The sequence below is a fragment of the Lissotriton vulgaris genome, chromosome 12, assembly GCF_964263255.1.
Source record: "Lissotriton vulgaris chromosome 12, aLisVul1.2, whole genome shotgun sequence".
Classification (NCBI taxonomy): domain Eukaryota; kingdom Metazoa; phylum Chordata; class Amphibia; order Caudata; family Salamandridae; genus Lissotriton; species Lissotriton vulgaris.
The window spans coordinates 132802272-132829344 of NC_141700.1; the positions used below are offsets into that span (position 1 = coordinate 132802272).

Here is a 27073-nt window from a genome sequence, read left to right on the forward strand (position 1 = left end):
CAAGTTTTGGGTTTGATGCCCTCTGGGGACAAAGTATGACCTAAATACTCTAATGACTGAGTACCAAATTTATACTTATCAGCTCTGACTGTCATGCCAGACTCATCAAGTTAACTCAAAACAGAGGTCAAATTTGACAAATGTGAATCCCAATCAGCAGAAAATACCAAGATATCATCCTGGTAGGCTTGGACTCCGGGCATGTTCTCAAAAAGATTGTCCATAATCTTTAGGAAAACACTGGCCGCAGAGGCCAAGCCAAAAGGAAGTTTCAGATATTTGTAAACTCCAAAAGGAGTAACAAACGTGGTAAGCTCCTGACAATCCTTAGTCAATGGTACCTGATGGTAGGCTGAGCGTAAATCGATGATGGAAAAATATTTCGCACCCCCTAAGTTAGCAAGTAGATCATGGATTTTGGGGAGGGGGTGGCAGTCGACTAAAATATTCTTATTTAATGTGCGCAAATCAGTGCATAACCTGACCTCGCCATTTTTTTTCCCGAACAATTACAATGGGAGAAACCCATTCCGAAGAGTTGGAGGGTGCAATGATACCATTAACACATAAAAATTTGAAGCTGGTAGCACAATATATTTCTAAAGGTTGTCCAGAAAGCAGAAAACTTTCTAATGAATTAAAGGCTTTTGCCATGGTGGCTTCTGAGTTATCTTTGGTCAATAATATGATTATGAGACATGATGTTTTTGTACTTCCTTTTAGAATCAGAAATGATATTATTTAATTTGCGCACCAAGGTCATCTTGGAATCACAAAGACTTCTCAACTTATTAAGTTGCATTATTGGTGGTCCTCCATTGAATCTCAGGTTAAGTTCTTCATTGATTCTTGTCGTGAGTGTTTATACTTTCTGACAAAAAATGGAAGGTCATGAACACTCCCCTTCATCCTGTTTCTTTCCCAGAGAAACCTTGGGAGAAGGTTAGATTAGATTTTTCCGGTCCTTATGATATACTTTCTCATGAAATGAAGTATCTTATTTTATTGATTGACTATCATTCCAAATGGGTATATTATATGTTTTGTGATTCACCTAGTTCCACTAATGCTGTGAAATTTCTTAGAAACTTGTTTTTAATTGAAGGTTCTCCCTCTATTGTCGTGACAGACAATGGTTCTCGTTTTACTTCGGAGAAGTTCTCTTCATTTTTAAATGAACATGATGTTGTTCATTATAAAGTGGCTCTTTATTCTCCCACATCTAATGGTTTAGTGGAGAGAGCCAACAGGTTAGTCAAGGATGCTATTCAAACAGCCATTTCCTCTCACAAAGATGTTCAAGATTTTCTTGAGACTAAGTTGTGGTCCTATAACATTTCCCCACATTGTACCACAGGTGTCTCCCCATTTTCACTGTTAAGAAATAGACGTGTTCATACCAAGTTATATCCCAATTGGTTAACTCACAAAAATAATTGTAAAGTTGATAATGGGAAATTTACAGACAGGGTTTTGAAAGAGAATCTTGACAATCAAAACTTGACTGACAGGGTTTTGCAGAAGCAGAATCTTATGAAAACTAAACACGATTTTGGTAAAGCTTTTGTTTCATCTGATTTGAAAGTGGGTGATTGAGTTATAATAAAAAGTCCCAAGAAGGTTATTAAAGGGTCCTCAAAATGTTCCCCTCCTGTTCAAGTTACATCAGTCAGTAAAGCCTCTGCTTTACTTGGCAGCAGAGGTTGGTGGAATAAGAGGGCTTTGGTACATTTGTCTATCTCTCAGGCACGTTCATTACTCAGTTTGAATACAGATGAGTTTGAACACTGTGATTGGGCTTTTTGGCATAAAGTTCCAATCTCAAGTAGTTCCAATATGACTACATTAAGTTGTTCTACCAATCATTCTTTGTTGTCTGGTCCATCCACTTCGAATTCAACTTCTGAAGGTATTAATAATAGTGTACAGAGTTGTTCTACCAATCATTCTTTGTTGTCTGCTTCAGAATTGGGAGTCCGATGCAGGAGATTACCTGCAAAACTTAATGATTATGTCTTATCGTAAGCATTTTGTTTTTCTCTGTTTGTGTTAATTTTATTTTGTTTTCCTGAAGATTGAATTTTGTTTTCTTTGGAAAGGGGGAGAAGATGTAGTGTATTGTATTGCATGCATGTCATTGGTCCTCGTGCTGCAGTGCAGTGCGAGGACACATGTATACTCTTGAATGGTGTTCCATGTTCGGATGCCGCCGTCCTGCTCTTGGATTCCAGCAACGTTAGTCAGTTGCTTGGTGTCCTGGAGCGGAGCGGGAGCGTCTGGTCGTGGATGCTTCTACTATAAAGAATAAATCTACATCAAGAACATTTCCTGACGTCTTTGGAGTTATTTATACTACAGAGAGCGGAAGTGTTATGATCTGCTCACATGGTAACACTGCTGGGGGTCTAGAATCTTACCCATGTCATGGTTACCTAGGAATTGGAACAACGCCTGGGTCACTAGTGACATTATAGGGCATCACACAGTGGGTGTAGGGAATGGTTGGAGTGTTTACAGATCCCTCGAGTGAGAGGCAAGGTGGAGCTGATGTGGTAAGAGTGAAAAAAGGGTGAGAGATAAAGCTTACTGAGTAATAGCGTTAAGGTGAAGGAGAGGGCAGAGAGATGGGCTGAGAGAGAAAGAGAACCAAATGATGAAATGAGAAAATGGAACAAAGTGCTATATGGAGAGGGGGGCAGAGGTAGGGAACGAAAGAGAAGTTATCGAACCACTGGAATGCATCAAGAACAAAAACTCAGGTTTATACACAAGCAGACGGGCAGTGCTGGGCAGGGAAAAGGGGGGTCATAATTTGCAGACCTTGAGAAGACAGTCAACCCAGTGGTGTGTATAGTGATAGGAGCAGAAAGAGGAAGCCGAGATAATTAAAGGACAAAGTGAAGTTAGTTAAAAGAGGTGATGGGTCAATAAATGAGTGAAGAATAGAGACAGACAAGGTACGTGAGTTAAGAGAAGCGGGATGTGTTGTCTGTGGAAGTGGAGCAACATGAGAGGTAAGCTGCAATGAGACTCTAGCGAGAAGAGACAGTAGTTTGAGAGTGGAGGAGAGAGAACCTGTTTGTGTGTGTGAAGGTGATGATGATACTTTAAGTGGACCAACACAAGTATTAAATAAATACTAGGGATATATGGATAATGTTCTGGTAAGGCCTTAGTGTATTAATTGATGGTACACACTGTATTCAGCTTCAAATGTATTTTTATTCTTTTTCAGCTTCATTCACGGCATGGAGCAACTCTTCGGTCTGAAGGTCGAACCGCAACTGTCCTTGCCATTTGAACCTTCCTACCAGCGTTCACTCCGTGCACTAGTATACAGTCAAATCACACCAATGAAAGAACATTCAAAGCCATCCCCATACTACATCACCTCCCCCTTATATAAAATAAAACAAAATATATAAATAAATAAATAAATGTTCAAGATAGGGATAAACAAGCAAAACATTCTTAACAAATAACAATTACATTGCATGGCCTTCCCCCAAAGCCTGAAGGGGAAAAGCTAATTATTACAAAGTACACTTGCAAGTTAAGATAATAATGTATTTATTTAAGTAACATGGAGCAACCCCATGGCATGTCTGCATCTGCATCAACTGCCTTCATCCTCTGAGCAGCTCCTCAGAACATTCTAAGATGGCATGGTAACCATCACTAGGTAACATCCACAACATGGATGCTGGGATACAACACTAATATCTAACAAAATCATTGAACCTAATAGGAGCTCTTCTGACCCGATGACTAGACTCTTCCCTCACGGTAGTAGCACCTACCTCAGACCCACTGGCATTTGGATCTGGCCCCTGAGGTACCACTTCCAAATCACCATCTGTCACCGTTCCACTCCCCGCCCCAGATTGTAGCCATTCGTGATCCTTCATCCCGTCCTTCCTGTGCCTAATGATCTTTGCCTGATCCTATGTCACTTTCACCAGCTGCCTCTTGTCCCAGCAACCTTCACCTTCCATAAAAGCTGCTCCTTTACTGACCTTCCTAAGCTGCACAGGACCAGAAAATACAGAGTCCCCTTTCTTTACCTTGAGAGGCTTCTTAATTATCACCCATTCCCCCGCTGACACGTCCCTGTCAGTCAGATAACTCTTTATTGTCAAATAAAAATTTCATCAATAACTTCTTCACCCTCACCTTAGTTGCCACACTTCCTTCACTTAATTCCACACCTGCTTTCTCTGTCTTCATTTCCCACAACCAAGACGGAAATGAAACTGTGTGTGTCTTTCTGCCCCATAACAGCATAAATAGAGTAGCTCCTGTGGAACAGTGTGGTGACGTGTTATAACTTCACACTTTCTGCTCTAGGAACTCCCCCACATCCAGACCCACTGCAATTGCTGTTTGTATCCCTTCCATAACACTTTATTTCCTTGTTCAACCAAGCCATTTGAACTGGGCTAATATATCACCACTTTGAGGTGCTTTATATTCCACATATTCTTAAATTTGCACATTTGTTCGGACACAAAGTGTGTCCCGTTGTCTGTGACTAAAGCCTTAGGTGCCCCTCCAACAAAAATATCCTCTTTAAAAATGTCATAGTATTATCCGTATCAGGTGATTCCGCAAATCTTTAATACATTCACTTTGAATAATAAACATGGCCTAAATCAAGTACTTAATTTCTGTTGGTAAAATAGTATATGGCTCCGAGAAATCCACCCAATTTTTTCCCATACTGCCCTTGAAAATTGAGGCGGTGCAACAGTGTCTATACTGTCTTCCAGTGTTACCCGACAACAAACACTCAGCACAATTACTAATCATCCTCCTAACCTGAGTATCAATGGCAGTCCACCAATAGCCCTGTTTCACTTTCATACTTGTCTTAGTAACCTCCATGTGCCCCTGGTGTGCCACTCTTATGATAGACTCAGGGAAATCTGAAGGAGGAATTAATCGATCACCTCTCATTACCATGGTATCTTTCACTGATAACTCCTCAAGTCCCCATTCAAACATCTTACTTCGGGCCATTTATGCATAGTACACTCTATTACTTTAGTCAGTGTAGCATCTTTCCTGACCGCATCCCTCCAGCCGCTTTCCAACTAACCGCATTCCGCTACTGCATCCACCACTGCCACACTTTCCACATCACCCTCAATGAGATCATCCTCATCACCCTTCTCCATCAGCATTCTGGATAAGCAATCAGCTCTGTTTTTTCCCCTTGCAATGTGCCTTATCTCAAAATTATACTCTTGTAACTTTAACACCAGTCTGGTCAACATGTTATTGCTTTTTACCTTATTAAAAATGTAAGTTAATGGTTTATGTTTCATATAAATTTCAAACTTGCGACCCCAAATATACATTGTGAATTTTTGTGTTGCCCACACGCAAGCCTGTGCCTCACGCTCATTTGTACTGTACTGACATTCGAACTGGTTCAGGGATCCCGATGCAAACGCTACGGTCTGCTCTCTCCCTTCCACCCTCTGGCTTAGTACCGCCCCTAAACCTTGCATGCTCGCATCCAGTTATAATTGAGTTGTGGTCCTCATGAAAAGCATGAAGAGCTTGAGCGGATATAATTAACTCTTTTTCAAATACCACCTCAAGCTCCTCAGACCAGGAAATGTTTGTCCTTTCTTTAGCAGAGTGTGCAATGGCTCTACCGTCTGAGAATAATTAACTACAAATCTGGCATAATACTCTGCCGAACCCAAAAATGAGCGAAGAGTATCTCTATCCCTGGGGGCTTTTGCATCCTTTATCGCTCTAATCACCGAGAACTTTGGTCTAATGCCCACTTCTGACACCATGTGTCCCAAATACTCCAACTATCACTGGAAATTTGAAATCTGTCATCTCTTACAGTCATACCCCATTCACACAGACTAGACAACACCTTCCTTAATAACTTAGTGTGTTCTTCCAAGCTCTGCACAAAAAATCTAAATATTATCCAAATATGCCTGCACTCCCTTTGTGTCTCGAAACAGAGTGTTCATAAGCCTCTGGAACACGCTGGCCGCTGAAGTCAGTCCAAATGGAAGCCTCCGTAACTTATACACCCCAAAAGGGGTTACATTAGTCGTCAATGCCTGAGAGGCCCTTAATAATGGCACCTGATGACAGGCTGACCTTAGATCGATCAAGGAGAACGACTAAGCTCCCCCGATGTTCGCTAAAAGTTCCTGAATCCTAGGCAGGGGGTTGCAGTCCACAACAATATTTTTGTTGAGGCCACGAAGGTCTGCACACAGCCTAATCTCCCCTGACTTCTTCCGCGCCATCACTATGGGCGCCACCCACTGTGGCAAATTAGTTTATTGTATAATACCCTGTACACACAACCCCTGCAACATGGACTTTAACACCTTGTGTGCTACCGGTTGCCCATCCAGCAACAGTTTAATTAGGTGTTCCACTCCGTGCACAAGCCCTACTTGTTCACAGAATACAGTTTTAAACTCAGCTAACAGCTGCTTGACATCATCCCTTGTTTCATTCACATTAAACATACATACATCCCGCACCCTTATAGGTTCGTCATCGCTGGGCACCAAATACAGACTTATTCGCGCCAGTTCTTTCCACCTGACTATATTCTTCCCCTTGACTGCTACATGCACTTTTGTAAAAGTCTCTCAGCCCAGTACTTGTATTTTGGCCACGAAATATCCCATCATCTCAATATCTTTTTCCCTGAAAGCCTTGGGGTTTAGGTCTGTTTTCAGCAAAACAAAGTCTTTTCCTCAGTTTTCATAAAACGTGGAATCCTTAAGGATTGTTATGGGTGACCCTAAGTCTGCCATAACTTGTAATTCATTGTCATCAATAATAACCATACATAACAGTCCTTTCACTTTAATAGCTTCCACCTCGTAATCTAATGTTAACACCATATTGTTAAGAGATTGCACACATATGTCCGCTTCCACATCCACACTGCCTACCTTCATAGGCTTCTTATTACCCCTGAACACCTTCTGAAATGGCCCACTTTCTTACAATTCAAACAACGTTTGGCTATGGCCGTGCACCCAGTAAAATTGCTTAAATGAGATTTCGAACCACATCTGTAGCAAAAACTGTAACCTCTTTTTTGCATACCTTTTTGTGATTTATCCTTCGTGCCCACCGTGTACAGCCCTTCTTAATTGGTCTCATCCTGAGAAGAAGCCATGTTAACCCTATAAATCGTCTCCAACTGCATTGCCTTTGTCGAAATCGCAGATCTTTCTACACTAAATCAATATCTTCAGTTAGAGATGGATATTTACAACTCAGCAACCTTTCTTTGATTGAGAGCGAAGCACAGTTGAACACAAATTTGTCCCTAATGTAGTCATCTGACAAAGGGCCAAACCCACAAGTGGTTGCCAACACTCTCAATGCTGGTATGCATTCCTTCACCTTCTCATCTTCCATTTGCTCAGGCGTGTAAAAGTTATGCCGTTCCGGCATAATATTAGGGGTGTAGTGTAGTTCCTATATCCCTAATAGGCTCTGCGCATTGGAATAATATACACTATAGATTTGACATAAGACTGAGGTCAGTATTTCTCTATTGAGTATACTAAACTTAACTGTGTGTGTGCCAGCTAACTCAGAGGTCACTAGAAACTTTATCGAATTAACAAGAAGGTATTAGTGTCTGACAATCGCATAAACATGACAACTAGATAACTATTTCACTCAGTCAATCATGCATGCTTCGTTTCTACAGAGTGGCATAGAAATAGAGAGACAGGCGTTTCAATAAAAAGGGGTTTATTGAACAGTCTTCCTTCTCATGCAAGAGATATGAACTGCTACAATTGTTAGACAGATTGTGAAGTATAATGCGTACAGCGTAAACAGTAATATAAAATAATACTGTAATAGCATTGTCTGCTGCTATGCCATATATAAAAATATATACATAAATAACACAGGCTAAAATACTCAACTGTGCATTTGTAGGGCCCATGTCAATGCCTTTGTAACCATTGACGTGATTCTGTAGTAGAACCCCTAACACCAGAATCGCTGATATTACTTGTGTGCCTTTAAAGCCATGCATTCTCAGATGTATCTATAGATGTTTTTGCAAAAGACGTTGACTAACTGATATATATCTTTTTTGATATATAATTATAGTTGATTTGTTTTACTTTATATGATTCCATAAAGAAAAGCGAAAAATTTCCAACAAAACTCTGTATATTAAGCCACGTGCTTCCTCTGCCGAACCACTGATACGTCTGCTTCTATAGACCCCCAACAGCACATATAGAAGAATTGGCATGCAGTGAAAATGCCTAAGCAAATGATGTAAATATCTGGTGTAACATAGCATCTGGCTGAGACTCGTGCCTTTCCCCCAAACTCGCTGGAACCAAAATTCAATCACTGCAATATGCAGATGACACCATACTGGTCGAACAAACTCAAATCGGGTTGCAGCGGCTCCTTATTGCACTGTCACTATACTGTAAAACAAATCACCTGAAAATAAAGACTGCAAAAACAAAAGTTATGATGACCTCCAGGCAAACAAAGAGGAGAGGCTCATGGCACATCGGATGGAGGGGGCTTTTTGTAGAGCGAGGAACACCGATTTTACTAATTTAATCCAAGCTATGGGAGCAGTATGATTACCATAAGTGGCTCAAGGAGCAATAGCCTTTAATGACAAGATGTCACTGTGGCTGGACAGAGCTCATCCAGCCTGCTTTTGTAAAGTATTCTTTCTACCTTCCTCCACTTCTCACGGCCAAATCCAAATCCGTATGGAATTTAATCTGACATCTCAAAAATGTACACTAAAAGCCAGGTTTATAGCATACTACCTAAAAGCCAAAGAAGCATGTCGCTGAAGCTTATCTGGCAAATGATAAATGACCCTGGTTCAACCTGGCAAGACCTTTTAATACATTCTCTTGAAACACTGGCAGCCCGCTAAATAAGGGCCTCTCCCATTCCCATTTTGGCGGCCGGTAAACTTTTAACTAAACAAGTGGAAATAATGTCGGCGGACTGCGATGCAACAACTCCGAAAAAACTAAAGCTCCCCGTTAATGGCTCAATCATTTATTGTTTTTTAGGTCTTGCGTCTCAGTGCGCAGTACTGCTCGCGCAGCGCGAGACCTCTTGTACGGGGTTCTGAAAGCTGATCACACGCTTGTTCATGTGATCAGGCTTTCGCCGGCTGCCATTGGGTTTAGCCTGTCTTTTTTATAAAAATAATGCACGCAATTGGGCAAAGGTGGGCGCAAGTCCCGCCTTTGCTCTACCCAATCCCAACGATGTCTAGCACGCGCAGCAGCGCACATTCGCCTTATTGCCGCGCTCTCTAGCCCCCGCTCCTCTGTGGTGCGTGCGCACCAGTGGTTTCTTTGATTCCTGCCCTCGCTCAACTGTGGTGCGCGCGCACCACTGGTGTTTAAAGAATTTGCCAATCCCAAGCGTCGTGCTACGTAACTTGTTTTTATCAGAGCATGTTGGAGATGGAGGACTTGAGTTTGGTGCTTCGAGCCCGGGAGCCGTGCAGCTGTGGCAGTGGATGGAAACGTAAGAACTGTTGCTACAAAGTAAGAATTTATGTGCACTGTGACCTTTTATGGCAGCTTGCACTGTGCCCAGGGTGCAGTGCGCTGTTGCAATTCTTTAGGGCCTTTCATCTATCAATGAAAAGATGCATTTAAAACAGAGGGAGGGGCGGGAAAAGTAGTTTTTTTCATCTAAACACATTGCGCATTCCAAGGGATAAATTGCGTAACGAAGAGGTTTGTGTGGCTGTAAAGTTTCTCCCTTGGGGGATGCCTTCAAGGTGTTCTATTGTGTTTTGTCCAGTGCTTGATTTGTGATTGTTTTTTTTCTTACGCCGGCCTTATTCTTTTAATAATAAGTAACTGAAGTTAACAGATATCTGGACCTTAGTCACGTCCGCCAATAATCTTTCTTGCTACTGGTAGAGCTAAATTACAGAACGAAAAAAACACATTAGCAGGTAGAAAACCTAGAAAATTTCTCAGCAGTTTGTTCTTTTTTTAATAACGAAGTAGTTTATGTAGTGATTTTATTGTAGCTAAGCATTTCACGGAATCAGTGCCTGGGTCGTTCCATGGTTGTTAGGCATGACAAAAGCGTCTCATGGAGGGGCAATGAAACGAAATTTCATCAAGGAAATGTTAGTTATTTTCCTCCTCTTTTTAAAACAAACTCTGTAAGAAGGTACTCATTGATTTTGAATAGGCTTTCTTAGACATCACCTCTAACCTGTTGCTACTCTCTCAGCAGGCCTTGCATGTAGAGGCTGGCTAGACGCTAAAAATAATGAATATTCTTTGATCATCGTCTATTCCAAACTATTGTAGCGTTAACTTCTATTCCAAGCTATTGTGGCGTACACTTTTGTTCGTGTTCCATATCTATGAATCACAGTGAAACGGGGAAGTGACAGGCTTTCTAAAGCAAGGAGAGTACACTCTCTGATTTTGCATGCCAGTTCTTTAATACAAAACAAGATTCTTCTAGCTGTACAGAGTAATCATTTACTTTAGTGGGATAATTCCAAGTTACTATGTAACAAGGGTGGTTTCTGGTCTCCCTATTCTTCTATGTTACAAGATACAGGTGGAAATCCGTGGCAATATGTGAGACTATAGGGAGATCCTGTTGAATTAATTTGTAAACCCTAAACCAGTCTTTTAGAATGTGTGGGGGAAAAATGTTACGAAGATTTATAGGGGGATCTGCAGGGCTTTAAGTGGGATGAAAAAACGTGGTGGTCTCTCAAAGGGGCATGGCCGATGGAATTTAAGGGCTTGGCTTTAAAACACTTAACGCTAAAAATCTGTGTTTTGCTTAGTGTGCCGCCCGACGTAACAGTCACTTCATTATCTTGACTAAAACTATGACAATATGTATGGATGCTGTTTTAACATATGAGTTGCAACGGATACCAGTTTGGTTTGTGCTCCTTCAATTATGTCCCTTATGCAGGTATGATTGTTATGAAGCAGAACCTATATTATATTCATCTTTGTTCAGTGTAATGATTTTGTTTGTTTTTGATGTTGAGGCGTGCCACCTCCAGTATCATCCTTAATACTATGGAGTAGTCTTTATATTTATTGTTAATAGAATGGAAGCTTACCCTCATTATGGGTGTTAAAAATTCCTGCAGACTGTTTTGCAGCGACACATACCACAAGTTTTGCCTATTTGTAATGATTTGTAATTTATGATAATAAATGTCGGGTCCCTCGAAATATTGTGGTCTGTGTTGCTTACATTTGGAAACCTTCTAAATGTGGTTCTCTTAATCTGGCTGTGTGTGTTGACTTGCACCCTACATTGTAAACCTGTGTTGATACATTCATCTGGAAAGAGGGAGGTGGCAGTGTGTGCTAAGTCCTAAAAAAGCAAAAAAGGAATCTCGGCATTTTGGATAAGAATACCATAAATCCAATATGTCCTTGAGATAGATTCTAGATGGAATAGTTACGTCTACTGTAAGCCTCTACGAATTGTTTTCTCATTTTGATGGGTCAGCACTCCAGAGTTTCATACATTTAAATTAGGATGTTCTTTACATTTATCCACCCACCTTAATCTGTCATTTTAAGAGGTAAAAGTTACTTTTACAATAGTAAAGAGTTAATTAAGATGAGCAGCAGGTACAGCTGTTTATCTTTTGGATACATCTCTACCACCTTTACACATCTAAATCTGGCAATTTCTGACCTTTTTTTATTACAAAACAGTTCCATGTCTCTCAGGACCCTTAAAGATCCGTTACAGATCCCTACAATCTTTATGCCACCAAACTGGCAAGGCTGATCAAGCCACATGGTTTATCAGCGGTATCATATGCCGACAATATCCAAATTGTGGTAACAGTATCCAACCTAGAAATATAGCACTAACATTACACTATAAAGTGGTGACATCTCCTAATCACTGTACCTATTTAAGTTTGTGTTTAGTGATATGGCGTGTGCTGAAGTAATTTGTGACCTCATCATGAATGTTGCCAATTCTATGACAGCTCCACCACCTTTTCTCATGTCAGCGGGTGAACCAGCCATGGAATGGGAGGATTGGAGGAATTGTTTTGAAAACTATTTTTCGGTATCCCCTCTGCCTTATCACTAATGCCTTCTATTCTCTCTTATCCCTCTCTTCTCGCTAGTGTTTCAGCTAATTTTTAGGTGGAGCCTGTAGTAGTGCACATGCAAAAATGCAATGCAATAGCTATTGCTATTGGTGTTGCATTATTATTAGCAATGAGAATATCTCAAACTTTAATAATGCGAGACCTGTTGCATTGCAAATGCTTGTTGCTCTTTAGTTGCTTGCGTTATAATACTAAGGACCGTCTATTTCTTTCATGTTATTGGATCTGCATTAGTTCACCAGCTGGCTAGATATTCATGCAGCTGAGAGCTCTCTCATTCTTCCTCTGACTCTTGACATAGTCTGACTGTATACATCATGATTTCCTAACTGGAAGAGTGCATTCTATTATTATATTCTTTGATTTAACCCATCCTGTACCAATTTCCTATAAAGACATTTGTTCCCTTTTCGACCAGTTACCATCCATTCATTCCTTGAGATTGAAACATTGAACAAAGATCAATAAAGATTGCACAATTTGTCTGACCTGATCACTTTACGACCCCTATCTGTCTGCTTGCCATACTACCAACACACCACAATACAAAAGAGAAAACCAAACCATCAGATCCTTCAAAGGCTGCTCCACAGAGATCCTAATGCTTGAAGTCATCTCTCACCGTATCATCTCAGCATCTGACGCCAACACCATTCTAAACAGATGTAGTCATTTTTCAAAAAACAATGTCAACATCCACGTCCCAATTACAACACGCACATGAAAGTCAATGCATTCACCATCTTAGTATTTTAAAGACCTTGCTGGCGATAAAGAATCCATCCGCCGACAGGAAAGGAAATGGAAGAAAAACAGAACTCCAGAGGACCACCTGCTACTGAATTCCCTCTTTGCAACACGCAGACAGCTTATCACTTCAGGCAAAACAAATTACTATACTAACACCTTCAATGAAGTAACTAACAGAAGCAGAACACTGTTTTAGACAATCACTGATTCAAACCTTTGCCAGACCACAGATTCTCACCCCACCGAAAAGCGTAATGACATCAACCTCCTCGTCACTGACAAAATGCAGAAGATTTGACAGCAGATCGACAATACTGATCCGGCTTCATCTCTTACACCCATCTCTTTCTGTACAATCCTGCAATGATCAGCCTTCAAAACCTTATCTCCCCCAGATCTCACTTACATACTCAACTCCATCAACGCCACTTCTTAGGAAGATGATGTTTTGCCATTGTGCTTCTTCAAAGCTCTCTCTAGGGATGCTCTACTATCCCTACGTACCATAGTCAATGCCTCCCTCACTTCTGGCATCTTCTTAGAAGCGCTCAAGACAGACCATACCCCTCTGCTTCTACAGAAACCTACACTAGACTCTGATGACCCCGCTAGCTTCAGGTGATTCACTCACTTACCATTCGTAGCTACAGGCAATTCACTCACTTACCGTTCATCAGCAAGATCATTGAAAAAGCAGTCAGTGTTCAACTTCAAGATCACACCACTGCTAACCATCTCCTGTATGAATACCAGTCTGGCTTCATATCACACTGCATCATGGAGACCCCTACTGTACACATAGAAAACAATGCACTCTTATTCATAGATGAAGATGACCCCCTGTCCCCTTATATTGCTGGACCTCACTGCTGCCTTAAGACACAAGCTGACCATCCCCACCCTCGAACGCACCCTTCAGTCCCGAAAAGTATTCACTGTCAGTGTCCTTCATTGGTCTTCCTCCTAGCTTTCCTAGCGCCACCAATTTGCTCACATAGGGACCTCCAGATCCCTATCACCGGTGGATTCCACCAGGGTTCTATCCTGCCTACCGTCATCTTCAACCTTTACTTAGAGCTGCTTGGTGGTATACAGCCTCACGATTCAGCAATATGTGAATGATGCTCTACAGTACTTGAAAATCTCCTCTGCTTCGGAGATCCAAGTCCTCAAACACAGCTGGCACATCATCCGAACCTAGATGCTCAACATCACATGCTCAACAAATGCCAAGTCACTTGGATTCATCCTGGACACCAAAGTCAACCTCATGGAACGCGCTGCCAAAAAACAAAGGCAGCTGGGTACCAGCCCCCACTTCTAAAGTCAAACCATTTCTTCCAGAACGTGATTTTAGAACTCTGTTAACCCTCCTATTCTTCCATCTGGATGGTGGTAATGCCCTACACCTTGGCATCCCAGGCTCCTCGCTTAGGGCATCCTACACACAGCAGCACGTCTGATCGATGATCACATTACCCCTATCTTGATGTAACTCCATTTGCTTCCCTTGCCAGCCTGCACCCTCTTCAAAACCAGCGGCGTAATTTACAAAGTCAACACGTCAAGCATCCCGGCTTATCTAGCAGAGTATTTCACCATATCTGGTGGTCCTCGGCACGCCTGCAGCCAGGACACCATCAGACTGCAGGCCAAGAAAAATCCAAGGCAGCAGGCCTTTTCCATATGTGCAGGCTGGGTATGCAACAACATCCCCATATTCATCATGACCGTCCCAACACAGCTCCAATTTAGGAAAGAGTTGAAGACTCTCCTCTTTATGGAACACTATATCACTGTGCATTACCCGTCCACATCCTAGTGTCCTCTCCTATTACTCATTGTTTTTATACTTGTCACTGACCGCGTAACGTGTCCCACTGCCCGTTGGCTTGGCTTGCACTATAGAAATACCATATACATGCATATATACTTTGCTGAATCCTGGTATGCTAACATTGGACTCTAAGCAAATGGAGCACAGTTCCTCATCTCAGGAAAGAATGTATGACGTTAGAACGCATGCCTTTGCAACAAAGTTTTTACATCGCAACATCACTTACAACGCATTCCATTACATCGCATTTTTAGAAACTACCTTTACAACGCATTCCATTACATTGCATTATACCTTTACATTGCATTTCAGGTAAGTATTGTATAGTATGGGGTAAAAATTACGATTCTAACTCCAGGGGGTGCAACAGTAAGGTAAGTGTTGGATAGTGTAGGGGTAAAAATTCCTTTCCTAACTCCAGGGGGTGCAACAGTAGGGTAAGTGTTGGATAGTGTAGGGGTACTATACGTTGTAATGGTATGCGTTGTAATGCCTGCGTTGTAGTGACATGCGATGTAATGTCATGCGTTGTAATGGTATGTGTTGTAATGCCTGAGTTGTAGTGACATGCGTTGTAAAGGATGTTGCGATGTAATGACTGCGTTGTAAGTGTAGTACGATGTAATGGTTGCGTTGTAAAGGTTGTTTCCCCTCAGTAAACAAAGTACGTTTTTAGCAGTGCAAAGGGGTCTTTCCTCCTACATTGAAATCAGGAGAATTGAGCCTCTCTGGGATCGAGTAAGTTTTGTCAGAAAACAAATACTTCATCATAACATTCTACCTTGGGGGCTTTGCTGAAGACCAAAAATGGATTTCCCTGAGGTTTTCGGATATTGGGCCATATGTATGAAGCTATTTTCGATTCATAAAGGCCGAAATTCGCCGAATTTCGGCCTTTGCGAATCGGAAACGGCCATTTTTGCACATTTGCAATGTATGAAAAAGTAGCAAAATAAGGAATTGCAAAATTTTGCGATTCCTTATTTTGCCATAGCATTTAAGGAATCGCAATTTTGCGATTCCTTAATTGCTATGTAAGAAGCTTTTTTCTCTTGCGAATTTGGTTTAAGGAATCGCAATTTACCACCAACTGAAAGTTGGTGGTAAATTGCGATTCCTATTCAATAAGCACAAATTGGCATTTTTCATTGTGGCATGTGACGCACATGCATGCCCTTAGGGCATGTATGTTTGCCATATGCGCACACATGTCATTTTCAGGGGTGCAGCAGGGTGTTCTTGAGACACCCCCTGCACCCTTGAAAAATCGCACAATTTGCGATTAGCAAATTGCGATTAGCAAATTTCCCCTTCATTCCTATGGGCCTCCTGGCCCATAGAAATGAATGGGAGGTATTCCTTATTTGCGAATTCGCAATTTGCGAATTCGCAAATAAGGAATAGTAAGGAATCGCTAAAATTCCTAGATTACCTACATACATACCGTTTTGTGAATTCTAAATAGCGATTCCTTAAGATTCGCTATTTAAAATTCGCAAAACGGAAGTATGATAAATATGGCCCTAAGATTCAACGAATGGGCTACCATGCCCTGAGCTGCATGCTGATCCAGTGCCTACACTGAATAATTTGTAAACCATATTAGTTGACCCGAGAGTTTTCTGAGTGCATGAAGATGTGCCTAAAATTTCACAGATGACGACAAATTTTAGATTGCTGATTTTCGTTTTGGAACATCTCTCCTGACTGCATACTTCTATTTTTTTTTAAATTTGTTTAGCCTAGGTGTGCTGTGCAGTCATGGCGTCAAACCACATTGACCCAGGGGCCTGCATCATTGTCCTGGTGAATGCTTTCTACCAGTATGCCGGGAAGAAGGCTTTCTACCAGTTTTCAAGGAAGAGGAGGATGAACAGGAAGGAGTTTCAGAAGATGGTGAGCACGGAGCTGAACCACATCCTTACAGTGAGTGAAAGCCGCCCCTCTTTTCAATGCAGCATGGTACATGTCGAGTAGTGCTTTACGTTGGATGCGAAGGTTGGGGAATCTCAACAGGGGCTGTGGTCCAAGTAGCACCATCAAGGAACATTTATAACAGACATGGCCAGTGTAACTAAGGGTGTTGTCTAATACGTGTATACTGTGTTTGATAAACGTCAAATTTATACCTTCAGTTGTCTTCAGAGTAAACAATCGAAAACATTTAAATTAACAGCAACATAATTTCTATTCAACATTTTACATATTATATACATCCAACAAAAACCGAAAATAAGAGTATTTTGGAAAACCAAGGAGGCTATTTTCAGTCTTCCTCTAAGTGTATTTATTTAAAGAAACTGATGGTAGGGTGGTTGGGTTGCTGATAGAAATGAGCAAAAAAGAGTGCAATTACTAGTTTTGCACACAAATGAGTGAACTGAACAATTGCTCAAAAAGTGGTGTAGATTGGAGATATTTCCCTTGCAATTCTCATTCCCCCCACTGTCAACAAAATTCTCTTTTCTGATGGACTTTAGCTTCTGGAGATTACTTTGGAATCCCACCCAAGGCCCCTACCCAAATTGGAACTATTAAGAGTTACAGGCGCCGGGTAGGTCCACCTGGCTTCCGATGGCCATCTCACAACTTCTCTGCATGTATCGGAGCAGCCCTAGATATTGCAGCACACAAACTAGTGATATCGAGTCCTTTTTCCCGGACACCTGGATATGGAGCCGCAGATAGATTTTTCTTGGTTATTCTCCTTTAAAGTCTTTCGGTTCAAAACTATGTTCACCATGTCGCAGATCATGTTTGCTACTGACCCTCATACTGACTGATGGACTGAAATGAGAACATGCAGGCAAGCAGTAACCCATTGAAATGAGAACATGCAGGCAAGCAGTAACCCATTGGTTGGGTGGCTCCTTTATACCGCTTATATGCAGTGGAGTAACATTTGTAAAAATAAACATGAAAGCATTGAGGCAATCAGTTTCAGTAAGTCTTTATTTCGAAATAAAATTCATAAAAGACAATATACAATTCATGAAATATTAATAAATCATCATATCAGAAGAACATTTAAAAAGTTATTAAACAGTTGATAAAGACTTTACAATAAAATGCCATTGGACATTGTCTATTATAAACCAGCATCAATATATAAAACCATCATAAAATGTTCAAATTCCTAGTACGAATAATCCATGCCCAACCTAGGAACTTGGCCACACCGACCACAATAAACTCAGACAGGTTAGTGCGAAAAATCCTCAGGGCTTCAAGGTACCCCTTGCTGTCCAGTCTACAACATAAGGGTTTAATCTATTTTAGGCGTGGGGCACGATAGGCTGGGCAGGCAAAACAAAAGTGACCAATGCTCTCTAGATGATCCGGACAACAGTTATTTGAATTCACAGTCCACTTAGCAGTAAAGGAGTTAATAGGAAGCGTCCCGACACGGAATTGATGATATAGTTTCCGGTCGAGGGTTTTACAAATCACATCCCAGTATGGCTCAAGGGAAGGTGTCAGTTTATAAGTCAAAAAGAGACCTGTTAAGTTGGTAGCTTCCGATTGGGTGACTGCAGTTAATTTAACAGATGCCCAAATCTGGTCTTTGAAATCTTGTTTAGAGGGAAAGATGGAACCCCCCGGATTAGTCCAGAGCTGATGGAGACCCATTTCTATCAAAACCTTTTTCACTTCCCTAAGCCATGGGATTCTAGAAGCTCCCCACAAAGATTTAACCTCATCTAATTCTTTGGCAAAAAGGCTGAGGTCCGGAGTCGTCCAGATCCGTCGCCATAATGCCACCAAACGGAACCGGGCCATCTCATTTAGGGGTTTACAACCTTAGTCTAGCAACAACGGTTTGGTAGGTGTAGACTGAGGAAGGCCTACGAAATTTCGCAAAAACTTATTCTGTGCTTTCACCAAGAGGGATAAGTCTTTAAAACCCCATATGTCCGCACCATACAAAGTGGCTGTATTAATCTTAGCTTCATAGATTTTTAGTACAGGGGCGATTCGTTTAGTCAGGGATTTCTTTTGTTCCAGAAGCAAACAACCTGTGAGACGTACAAATTTGAGGTATAATGTCTCAATCTGGGGTTTCCAACTTAGATGATAATCCAGAGTCACACCCAGATAAGTCACTACCTGCACCTGTTCTATCGGAACACCATTCAAGCTAACAGAGCTAGTGATTGAATTTTTATTACTGAAGACCATAAATTTAGTTTTATCAACATTAATCTGCAGGTCATTTACCCTGCAAAACTCTGCAAACCTATTCAGAGCTGTTTGTAACCCACTGCGAGTTTTAGAGAGAAGCAGGGTATCGTCAGCAAAAATTAACATCGGGTATTTAGACCCGCCCAGAGCTGGTGCATCTGTCTGAGATGTGGAAAAAAAATTGACGACCTGGTTAATGAACAGGTGAAAAAGAGTAGGGGCCAACACACATCCCTGGCGCACCCCACGTGTTACCGGGAAGCTGTCGGTCACCTGTCCTTGTTTGCCCCACCTAACTCTGGCAAAGTTATCTTCGTGTAATCTCATAACTATGTCCAGAAGGTCTACGGGTAGGCCCATAAGTCTCAGTGTGTCCCACAATTTTGCTCTAGGAACCAAGTCGAAAGCCGACTTAAGATCCACAAAGGCGGCATAGATAACCCCTCCACCCAGCAAAACCACCTTCCAATATAACATAGTAAGTCTGAAGACCTGGTCTATGGTACTAGTGCCCAGTCTGAACCCAGCTTGCATGGGGGACAATATGTTTTCCTGCTCGATCCACCCCTGTATTCTTGCCAGTACCATCCTTGCAACAATTTTTTGAAGTGAATCTATCAGACTTATAGGGTGGTAATTTCCTGGGATTGAGCAGTCCCCTTTTTTAAAAACAGGTAGGATCTCCGCCCCTTTCCAGGAGTCGGGGATCCTAGCCCCTGCTGCAATGGCATTGGCCAACTTGGTTATGTACGGAACCCATACATCAAGATTCAATTTAAAAAGATCAGCAGGGATTGCATCCGATCCAGGTGCTTTCCCTATCTGTACTGCACCAAGGGCATGCTCTGTCTCAGTGCACAGGGCCGGACTGGGAACTGAAAGCAGCTCTGGCAAATTTTGCCAGATCAGCCCCCGTCCGGCGCGTAGCGAGCGAGCGCAGCGAGCGAGCCAGACCGCTTGTAGGAGGGTTTGGGGGGGTTCTCCCCCCAAGAAAATTTTGGAAAACGACAGACCAAAATGGTGAATTTTACAGCACATTTTTCCTTACGTATTCAATTGTATTAACTTTCAAAGCACAGTAAATAGTAGATGATGACCTTAAGGTGCACCAGGTTACCCACGCAGTCATATGTACCCATAGACATTGTTTCATAGACACAGTTCGGGAATCAGAGAGAACAAAGTAAAAGTGAGACTAGCCCCCGCATGGGTGTGTAGCAAGCAAGCGCAGTGAGCAACCACTACTGGGGGAAGTTTGGGGTGTTGAACTTGCCAATTCGGTGTAAGCCAATTTTACCATGATTGAAAGTAAAGCGCAAGCACTTTAGCACTGGTTAGTGGTGGTAAATTCACTGAGCCCTAAGAGCCAACAAAAATGGCATTTTTTGATGTAATAAAGCAGATCAACCCAGATTTTAATTTGGTGGAATCTGAGGCCGACAAGGACTTATCTAACCATGTCTCAGCAGTCAGTATGAACAATATGTATCTAAAAAGCATTTTACATGTGCTAATGGTGCTGGGACTTTTTATGAGATAGCTTCCTTCTATATCTCCTTGGGTACCTGATGAAAAGGATGCAGTTTAGAATGCAGGCATTTATCATCAGTTAGTGTCCTTTCCAAGTTCAATCATGGGATTAATTACTTACATTGTTTTTCAGTCCATGAAGAAAATATGACAGAGTGTCTTAATGTATGGGTCTTTTTTACCAGAAAGTGGCAGCCCGAGTCCAACATATATTTTGGTGCACAGAAGAACTACTCAGGCACCCTTATAAAGCAGATATTTCTGGATCTATATGTTAAATCTAATGCAAATTACTCATGCCATCCTTGTTAAATCATTATACATCGTTAATACAGTAGTCAGGGTAGAACCAAAACACCCAACAGACCTTGAGCATATAATCAGTTCTACCCTCTTACTTGAACCATACTGAAACCTGACCTACTCCCCTTTGTAATAATAGATGTAGTGATTTTGATGGTTAATGTAAAGCTTCCTTCTCCATACAACTTTAAATTGGAAGCTGGAAAGAATATGTAAAAAATTGGCAACATTCTCAGCTTGAATATTAAGTCTATTAAACCATGTGCCATGTTTTAAAAATCATATCCATGTGCCATTGTACACCAGAACCATGCCTTATCACTGCAGCACAATTTGTTCCTCGTCTGGCTCCCAATTGTTTTTCTTCTATGCTCTGTGTGCTACAATGCCTTAGTAACCAAAGGCTGTGCGAGAAAGGCTCTGACAATGTTCACTTGCAATTCCCCGCCTTCCTGCCTTTATTTAAGCAGAGAGCCTTAACTGTTGATTATAATACATCTCCTTTCAGATCTTCAATTGCATTTTTTTCAGATGAGCCAACCAAGTAACTTTATGAAATTTGCATGCAGAATATATGCTTAAGGCTAAAGTCACTTAATTAAGATTTATGCCAATTAACTTTGAAAGCACAGTATTATTAAATCTTAAATGCAGAGTTGGTAATTAAACACTATTCAGAACTCGAGTTCATTTGCTGCATGGCAGTCACTGGGAGATTTGCTGTTATGAGCTTGGTATTTTAGCACAAAACACAATGATTTGAATGGTGTCATTGCTTGTTATATAGCAAATGCTGATCTCCACCATACGTTTTCAGGTGAATTAATATAAGTACCTTATCTCAGAGACTCTGGCTGGTAAGAATGAAACTCAGTTAGGGGTGGCCATTGGCCAGGAGTAGCAGCTCCCACCCCTGGCTTGCCCTTGGGTACTCATGGTGTGGCACTGCCTTTGTTGGATTCTACCCCTGCACCAGGGGTAATGAAGAAGGCAGGAGCAGAAATAGAAACTACGGAATGTTTTAAAGGGCCTATTAGTGTGTGAAGTGCCCCATACCTGAAGACTTTAAAAACTTTTCACTATAAGAGAGAGGCGGAGAAGGGGCATAAACAAGGAGAGGTATGGCTAGCAAGTAGCCTGAGAGCCACACTTCTCCCTACCCTAAAAACTCTAGCAAAAGCTTCAGAGGCTACCACTAATTTCGTAGGGAGGTTGCTTGCAACCCGCTTTATGGAAGTCAGTAATGCAGAGCCTACACACACAAGCTGGAAGGCTGCTCTGTGCAAGGGTTTCCAGCTCCCCTTGTCTAGCACTTTGAGAATAGCTCTTTCCCGGGTGACCATGTGAAGGGAGCCAATAGACACACACTCACACCGTGTGAGGTAGCAGTTCTAGCTTCCACATCTTGCCCTTGCTGCCCCTGGGCCCTTAGGTGCAAGTAGGACTAGGAGGCTGTTGAAGGGCTTGGGCTGGGATCAGAGATCAACTCTGTGATGTCATCAGAGGATTGGTGATGTCATTTGCCTAACACTGCGCCTTCTGTAGAGAACTCTGTGCAGCTAATTTGTTCCAGATTGTAATCGATGCAAGGCAGACCCAGCCTTTTCAGCTTTATTAGGCCAAAAAACACTAATACTATTCAGCTGGATAATCTGTTCCTTAGACATTGAAAACAAAACATCATAGAACACACAAGAATTGGGTATTATGAAACAGCAAGACTCTTTCGAAAACTTCTGTCAGACTGCATACTGGGAACTGTAGCTACTGTACCATCACTGTGGTCCGATTGCATCTTTTAGAAGTGAACCATCCGCTGAACAGCAAAATGTGCACATTTTAACAGCGCAAACTCCTTTCATGTGAAATCCGGACTGAAATCCGGACAATTAAAAAAAATAGAGAGGTCACGAACCAACTGAGCCAGTGTCAAGGGAACTCACTGAGGGCTCCCAGAAATGTACATGTTAGCCTAAGTGGCAAGTGCCAGTGGCAACAACACCAGTGGCAAACAACACAAAAGGACTCAGTTGTGTTAAACAAACAAAAAAACACACTAGAAAGCCCTGTTGTTTGCTTAAAATATATTTGTCAGCACAAGCCTTGTGCTTAAAAATATATTTTAAGCAGACTTGCTGACTCCAACCTTCGCCCAAGTTACAGCCCCCAAGAGTCAAGCAGCACAGCGCCACCAAAGGGAGCAGCACACATATCCTGCCTGCTGGCTCTGAATATTTCAGCTGGCCTGACCCTGCTCGGAGTTGGATACACACACAAACTCCACCGGACAAAAAGAAAACCCATTTATACAGAATATGACCTGAGATCATGTTTGAGGTCAGTGCTGCACTGCTGGGGCGGCGGCCCATGGGCCATGTGAGGAGGAACCGAAGGGCTGCCAGTGCCCTTGCTCAGCATCCTGTGATTCTGGGCAAATCACATAATCTCCCCTTCCCTAACAAAATGAATGTGTATGTCTGCAACACAACTGGTGCTCATGTAAAGCAGTCTGATACCTTCAAGTTGAGGTTGTGCTATATACAACTCCAAAAAAAGGGCGACACAAAACCTTGATAAGTGTGGCCCTCAGTCTTTGATGAGACTATACAGTTATCTGAATCTGCAATGGTATACTGAGAGTGAGCTTAGAAGTGTATGCACTATCAGGCATCTGTCTCTTTGCCATTGTGAATAACACATCTTACAAACCGTAAAATGTCAATAGAGCGGTGGCAGATGGAGAACATTCCAACAGCTGTCGCATGCACATCCTGCCCGCACTGCACTGAGTTAACAAAGGAAGAGGGTAAGCTTGACTGCCACAAAGGGCAAAAGGTTGAAGGGAGGTGGGTCTATCCATGAGACAGTATGCAAAACAATGAATTAAACAATACATCTTACAGTATCATTTGAAGACTCTACCTCTGATGGACACTAATAAAATCATCCACTACTTCATGGACGGCTAACGCAAACATTCAGAATATAATTAAACCAACTGGTGCAATTTACAGTACCCCTTCACAGATACATTGATTTACAAAGTGTTTTGCAGCAAGCTCAAACTACTGTATTGTTTAATTTAATCTAGTTTTATATGTCCCCGTCTCATCAGCTTGGGTATGTACCAGCACCAATGTACGTTAAATAGGCCAGCTTCTACAATTAATTGGGTATGCCTTATGAGCTAGTAAATGCAGTGTGGCAGATTTATACTACCAATATCAAAATACTGATTTTGACAACCAAAGGTTTGTGAAAGTAGGTATCTATAGGGAAGAACTTTTGATATTTAACTCCACATATATGTACCTTGACAATATATCCTTATACTTCTTCAAAGTATGTAGATGTTGAGTTAAGAATGCTAAATCAATCCCTACCTATTTACTGTAAGAAAGTAGTAGATTATTGTTTGTGGTGGACTGCCACCCACCTAAAGGAAGAATAACACTAAATTGTCAGGGTGAACCCTAAAGTCATTAATTTCACCTGAGCTTAACCCCAAGGTGGCTATTGTACAGAGGAGTAATTATGCAGTATCAAAACAGTAATAAAGTTAAAATATGAAACAATAAAATGACTGAAAACAATTTAGAAAAATTTAGTAAGTTTTAATGATCAAAATGACACCAAAACAACAAACATTCATCAAGTGGATTCGGAGATGCCAATTTCTAAAGGCTTAACTTCTTTGATGCGTTGGGCGGCCCCCGGACATTTGACGTCACAGTGGGCATGTGCGGAGGATGGCCGGGGGCTTTCCGAACCGCGCACGTGTAATTTTTTAAGTCCGGCGCAGCGAAGAGGATAAGTAAAAATAGTACCTAAAAGTACAAAGCACCCAGCACCCATGATAGCAATATAGAAGTGGTCGGCCTAGACCTAGGCGTGATATCGGGGAGATCCCGATGGAGCGTTGGTCAGATACACCAAGCTACTTCATCCAGGTCAAAGGTTTTACCGCCTGACTTCTTATGGAGCTCTAAATCCTCCAGCAGGGCAAGCCTGAAACCCTACCAGAGGCAGGTGCAATACAATGGGCATTTTTACTGTGAGGACCCCCCCCTCCCACAACCAACAGATCTAGAGGTCTTGGAAGTCCAAAAATGGTCACAGACCCAACTTTGCAGGGTTTCTATAGAAGCTCCTCTAGGTCACCTCTAAGGCTCTGAGTACCTAAAGGACAGCCATTAGGGGCCAGGAATAACTTCAACAGAGGCCACTAAAAAGGTCCAGTCCATATCCAGTTGGTACTGGCCAAATGGTCATTCCTTGAAAAAAGGCCTCTTGCCGCTTGTTAAGTCCGAGAACATAGAAGTCAACCTCATAAACCTTTGGCATCTGCTTCTTTGACCTCGTTGCAAGCGAGATAACGTCTAGCCCTTCAGGGTTTCTTTCAGATTACACTGATGGGCCTTGTGTCCTGACACAATTTAAAACTCGTGCTTTTTCTTTCAGTGTAGGATGTTGTATAATAATATATTCATTAGGAAACACTGCATCAAACTGGGATGGCATCTCCTGGGCCATTAATATTTGCCTTCTGTGCATTCCGTTCAATTTCACCTGTCACATTTATATTCTCAATGGTACACTCACATGAGACTTCCTGCTTAGGATAAATATTGCTCCCATGTAATAAAGTAGTGGACTCTGCACTTTTGGAAAACGTCATAGGCTTCTCACCAGAACTTGCTACAAATTCTGTATATTTTGATCCATTTAAGGTGAACAACAAAGTTTATTGTAAAACATCACTATGCCCATTTTTATAGTGGAGAACGCACCCAAACTTTCCGGAAAATGTTGCCCAAGCTAACTCTGTGGCCCCTGGCCCGGTGCAGTTGATTTAAATATATTTGCCAGGGTTGATTTTAGTTCCCAGACAAACTGTAACCACGGTGCGATATTTATCAGCGCTACAGTCTTTAATCAGCACAGTAGCATGAAGTTTCCCAATATATTTATGACAAAATATTTAAAATGGAGAAAGAGGCAACTCGCTGAAATATTAATCATGCAGAACTATCGGCTCTGAAATGATCGAGCTCGCAGAATTCAGCTTTATTCTGAAATTAGTGAAGTCACACTCAGGGGGCCAGGGCGCTAGAAGTGCGCTGTGCTGCCTGCGTCGGGCCAGGGGTTAAACAAAAAGGTATAGGCCAAGGCCCTGGGCCTGGGCCGGAATTAGTATTTTTTTCTTACACAGTTAAATTACTCTTTTTTAAAAATGTACTTGATTTTAAAAGAGATAAAGAACTATCCCTGTTTTTTTTTACATACAGGCTGTGTCTGTTAACCCCAGGGCCGTTTCCTCAAATAATCTTCATCACTGTAATAACAAATGTATTTGACATTGAGACTGTCATACCTTATGGGAAAGTCAAAGTACATTCGATGCAGCGGCCTCGTTTGCTAATCTCCGCGCCTCTGCTGCTCCTGCTTGTCAGCTCCACGGGATGCCAACAAGATATCACACAGCACTGATGGTACTGTTAATGTGCAGCGCTTTCACTTGTTGCTCCGATCCCGATGCACAGACCGACTTTGCACAGGCACAAGAAGAGTATTAGAAGCCTCGTCTGAGTAATTGGGACAATGCTGCAGGGGGTGGGTGGGGGCGGGCTACACCTTTTGTTTAGTCCTGTCACGCCCCGGTCCACATTGCCATTGGGAATCTGATTGCGGCGGGCGGCACAAGGTACAGGCAGAGCCCAGGGCTAGAAATAATTTCATTATGGGGTGCTGCCTTACCTCGACACGTTTTAGACAAACTCTGGCTGTGTTCTGGATTGCTCCTCTCGACCTGCCCTGGGCTCATGGGGTCACGCGCACGTTTTATTGCGCGAGCCACGGCGGCAGAGACGTCTGCGCGCTGCGCACGCCCCTATTAAGCATTGCACAATTGGTTCTCCAATGCATTATTTTTATGGATCATTGAAGTACAGAATCCACTCCGCAGAGATTGGTGATAGTTGTGCTTTTTTATGCCCTCATGGAGCACGGAACCAGGGGACACGAGGGGTAGTGAATGATTACTGTGAGTGAACTTCTTTGATTTTCGCCCGAACAAAAATCGGTCCCCAGCAACAACCGGCCCCTGGCCAAAAAAACCGGCCCCGCCCCTGGCAGCCTACCGGGGAATTGCCCGGTGCCCGGCCTTGCCAGTCCGGGCCTGTCAGTGCATGAAAAGGTAAGCACGGCCCCATCAAAGGGAGTCGGATCTGCTGTAAGCACCTGCTGAGTTTCATGTAATGCACTCATATCTTTAAATTGAGCAGAGTAGAAGACCACCCAGTCTACTGCAGTAC

The 27073-nt window shown here is 42.2% G+C and overlaps 1 protein-coding gene across 1 annotated transcript in view; it reads left to right on the plus strand.

The window, feature by feature from the left end:
* The window catches only part of LOC147673642 (uncharacterized), a 91995-nt gene that overhangs the window by 14171 nt on the left and 50751 nt on the right, over positions 1 to 27073 (plus strand). The window contains exon 2 of the mRNA XM_086947579.1: positions 16486 to 16670. Coding sequence (XP_086803705.1) covers positions 16506 to 16670 — 165 coding nt within the window. The 5' untranslated portion in view covers positions 16486 to 16505. The remainder of the gene's footprint in view (positions 1 to 16485; positions 16671 to 27073) is intronic.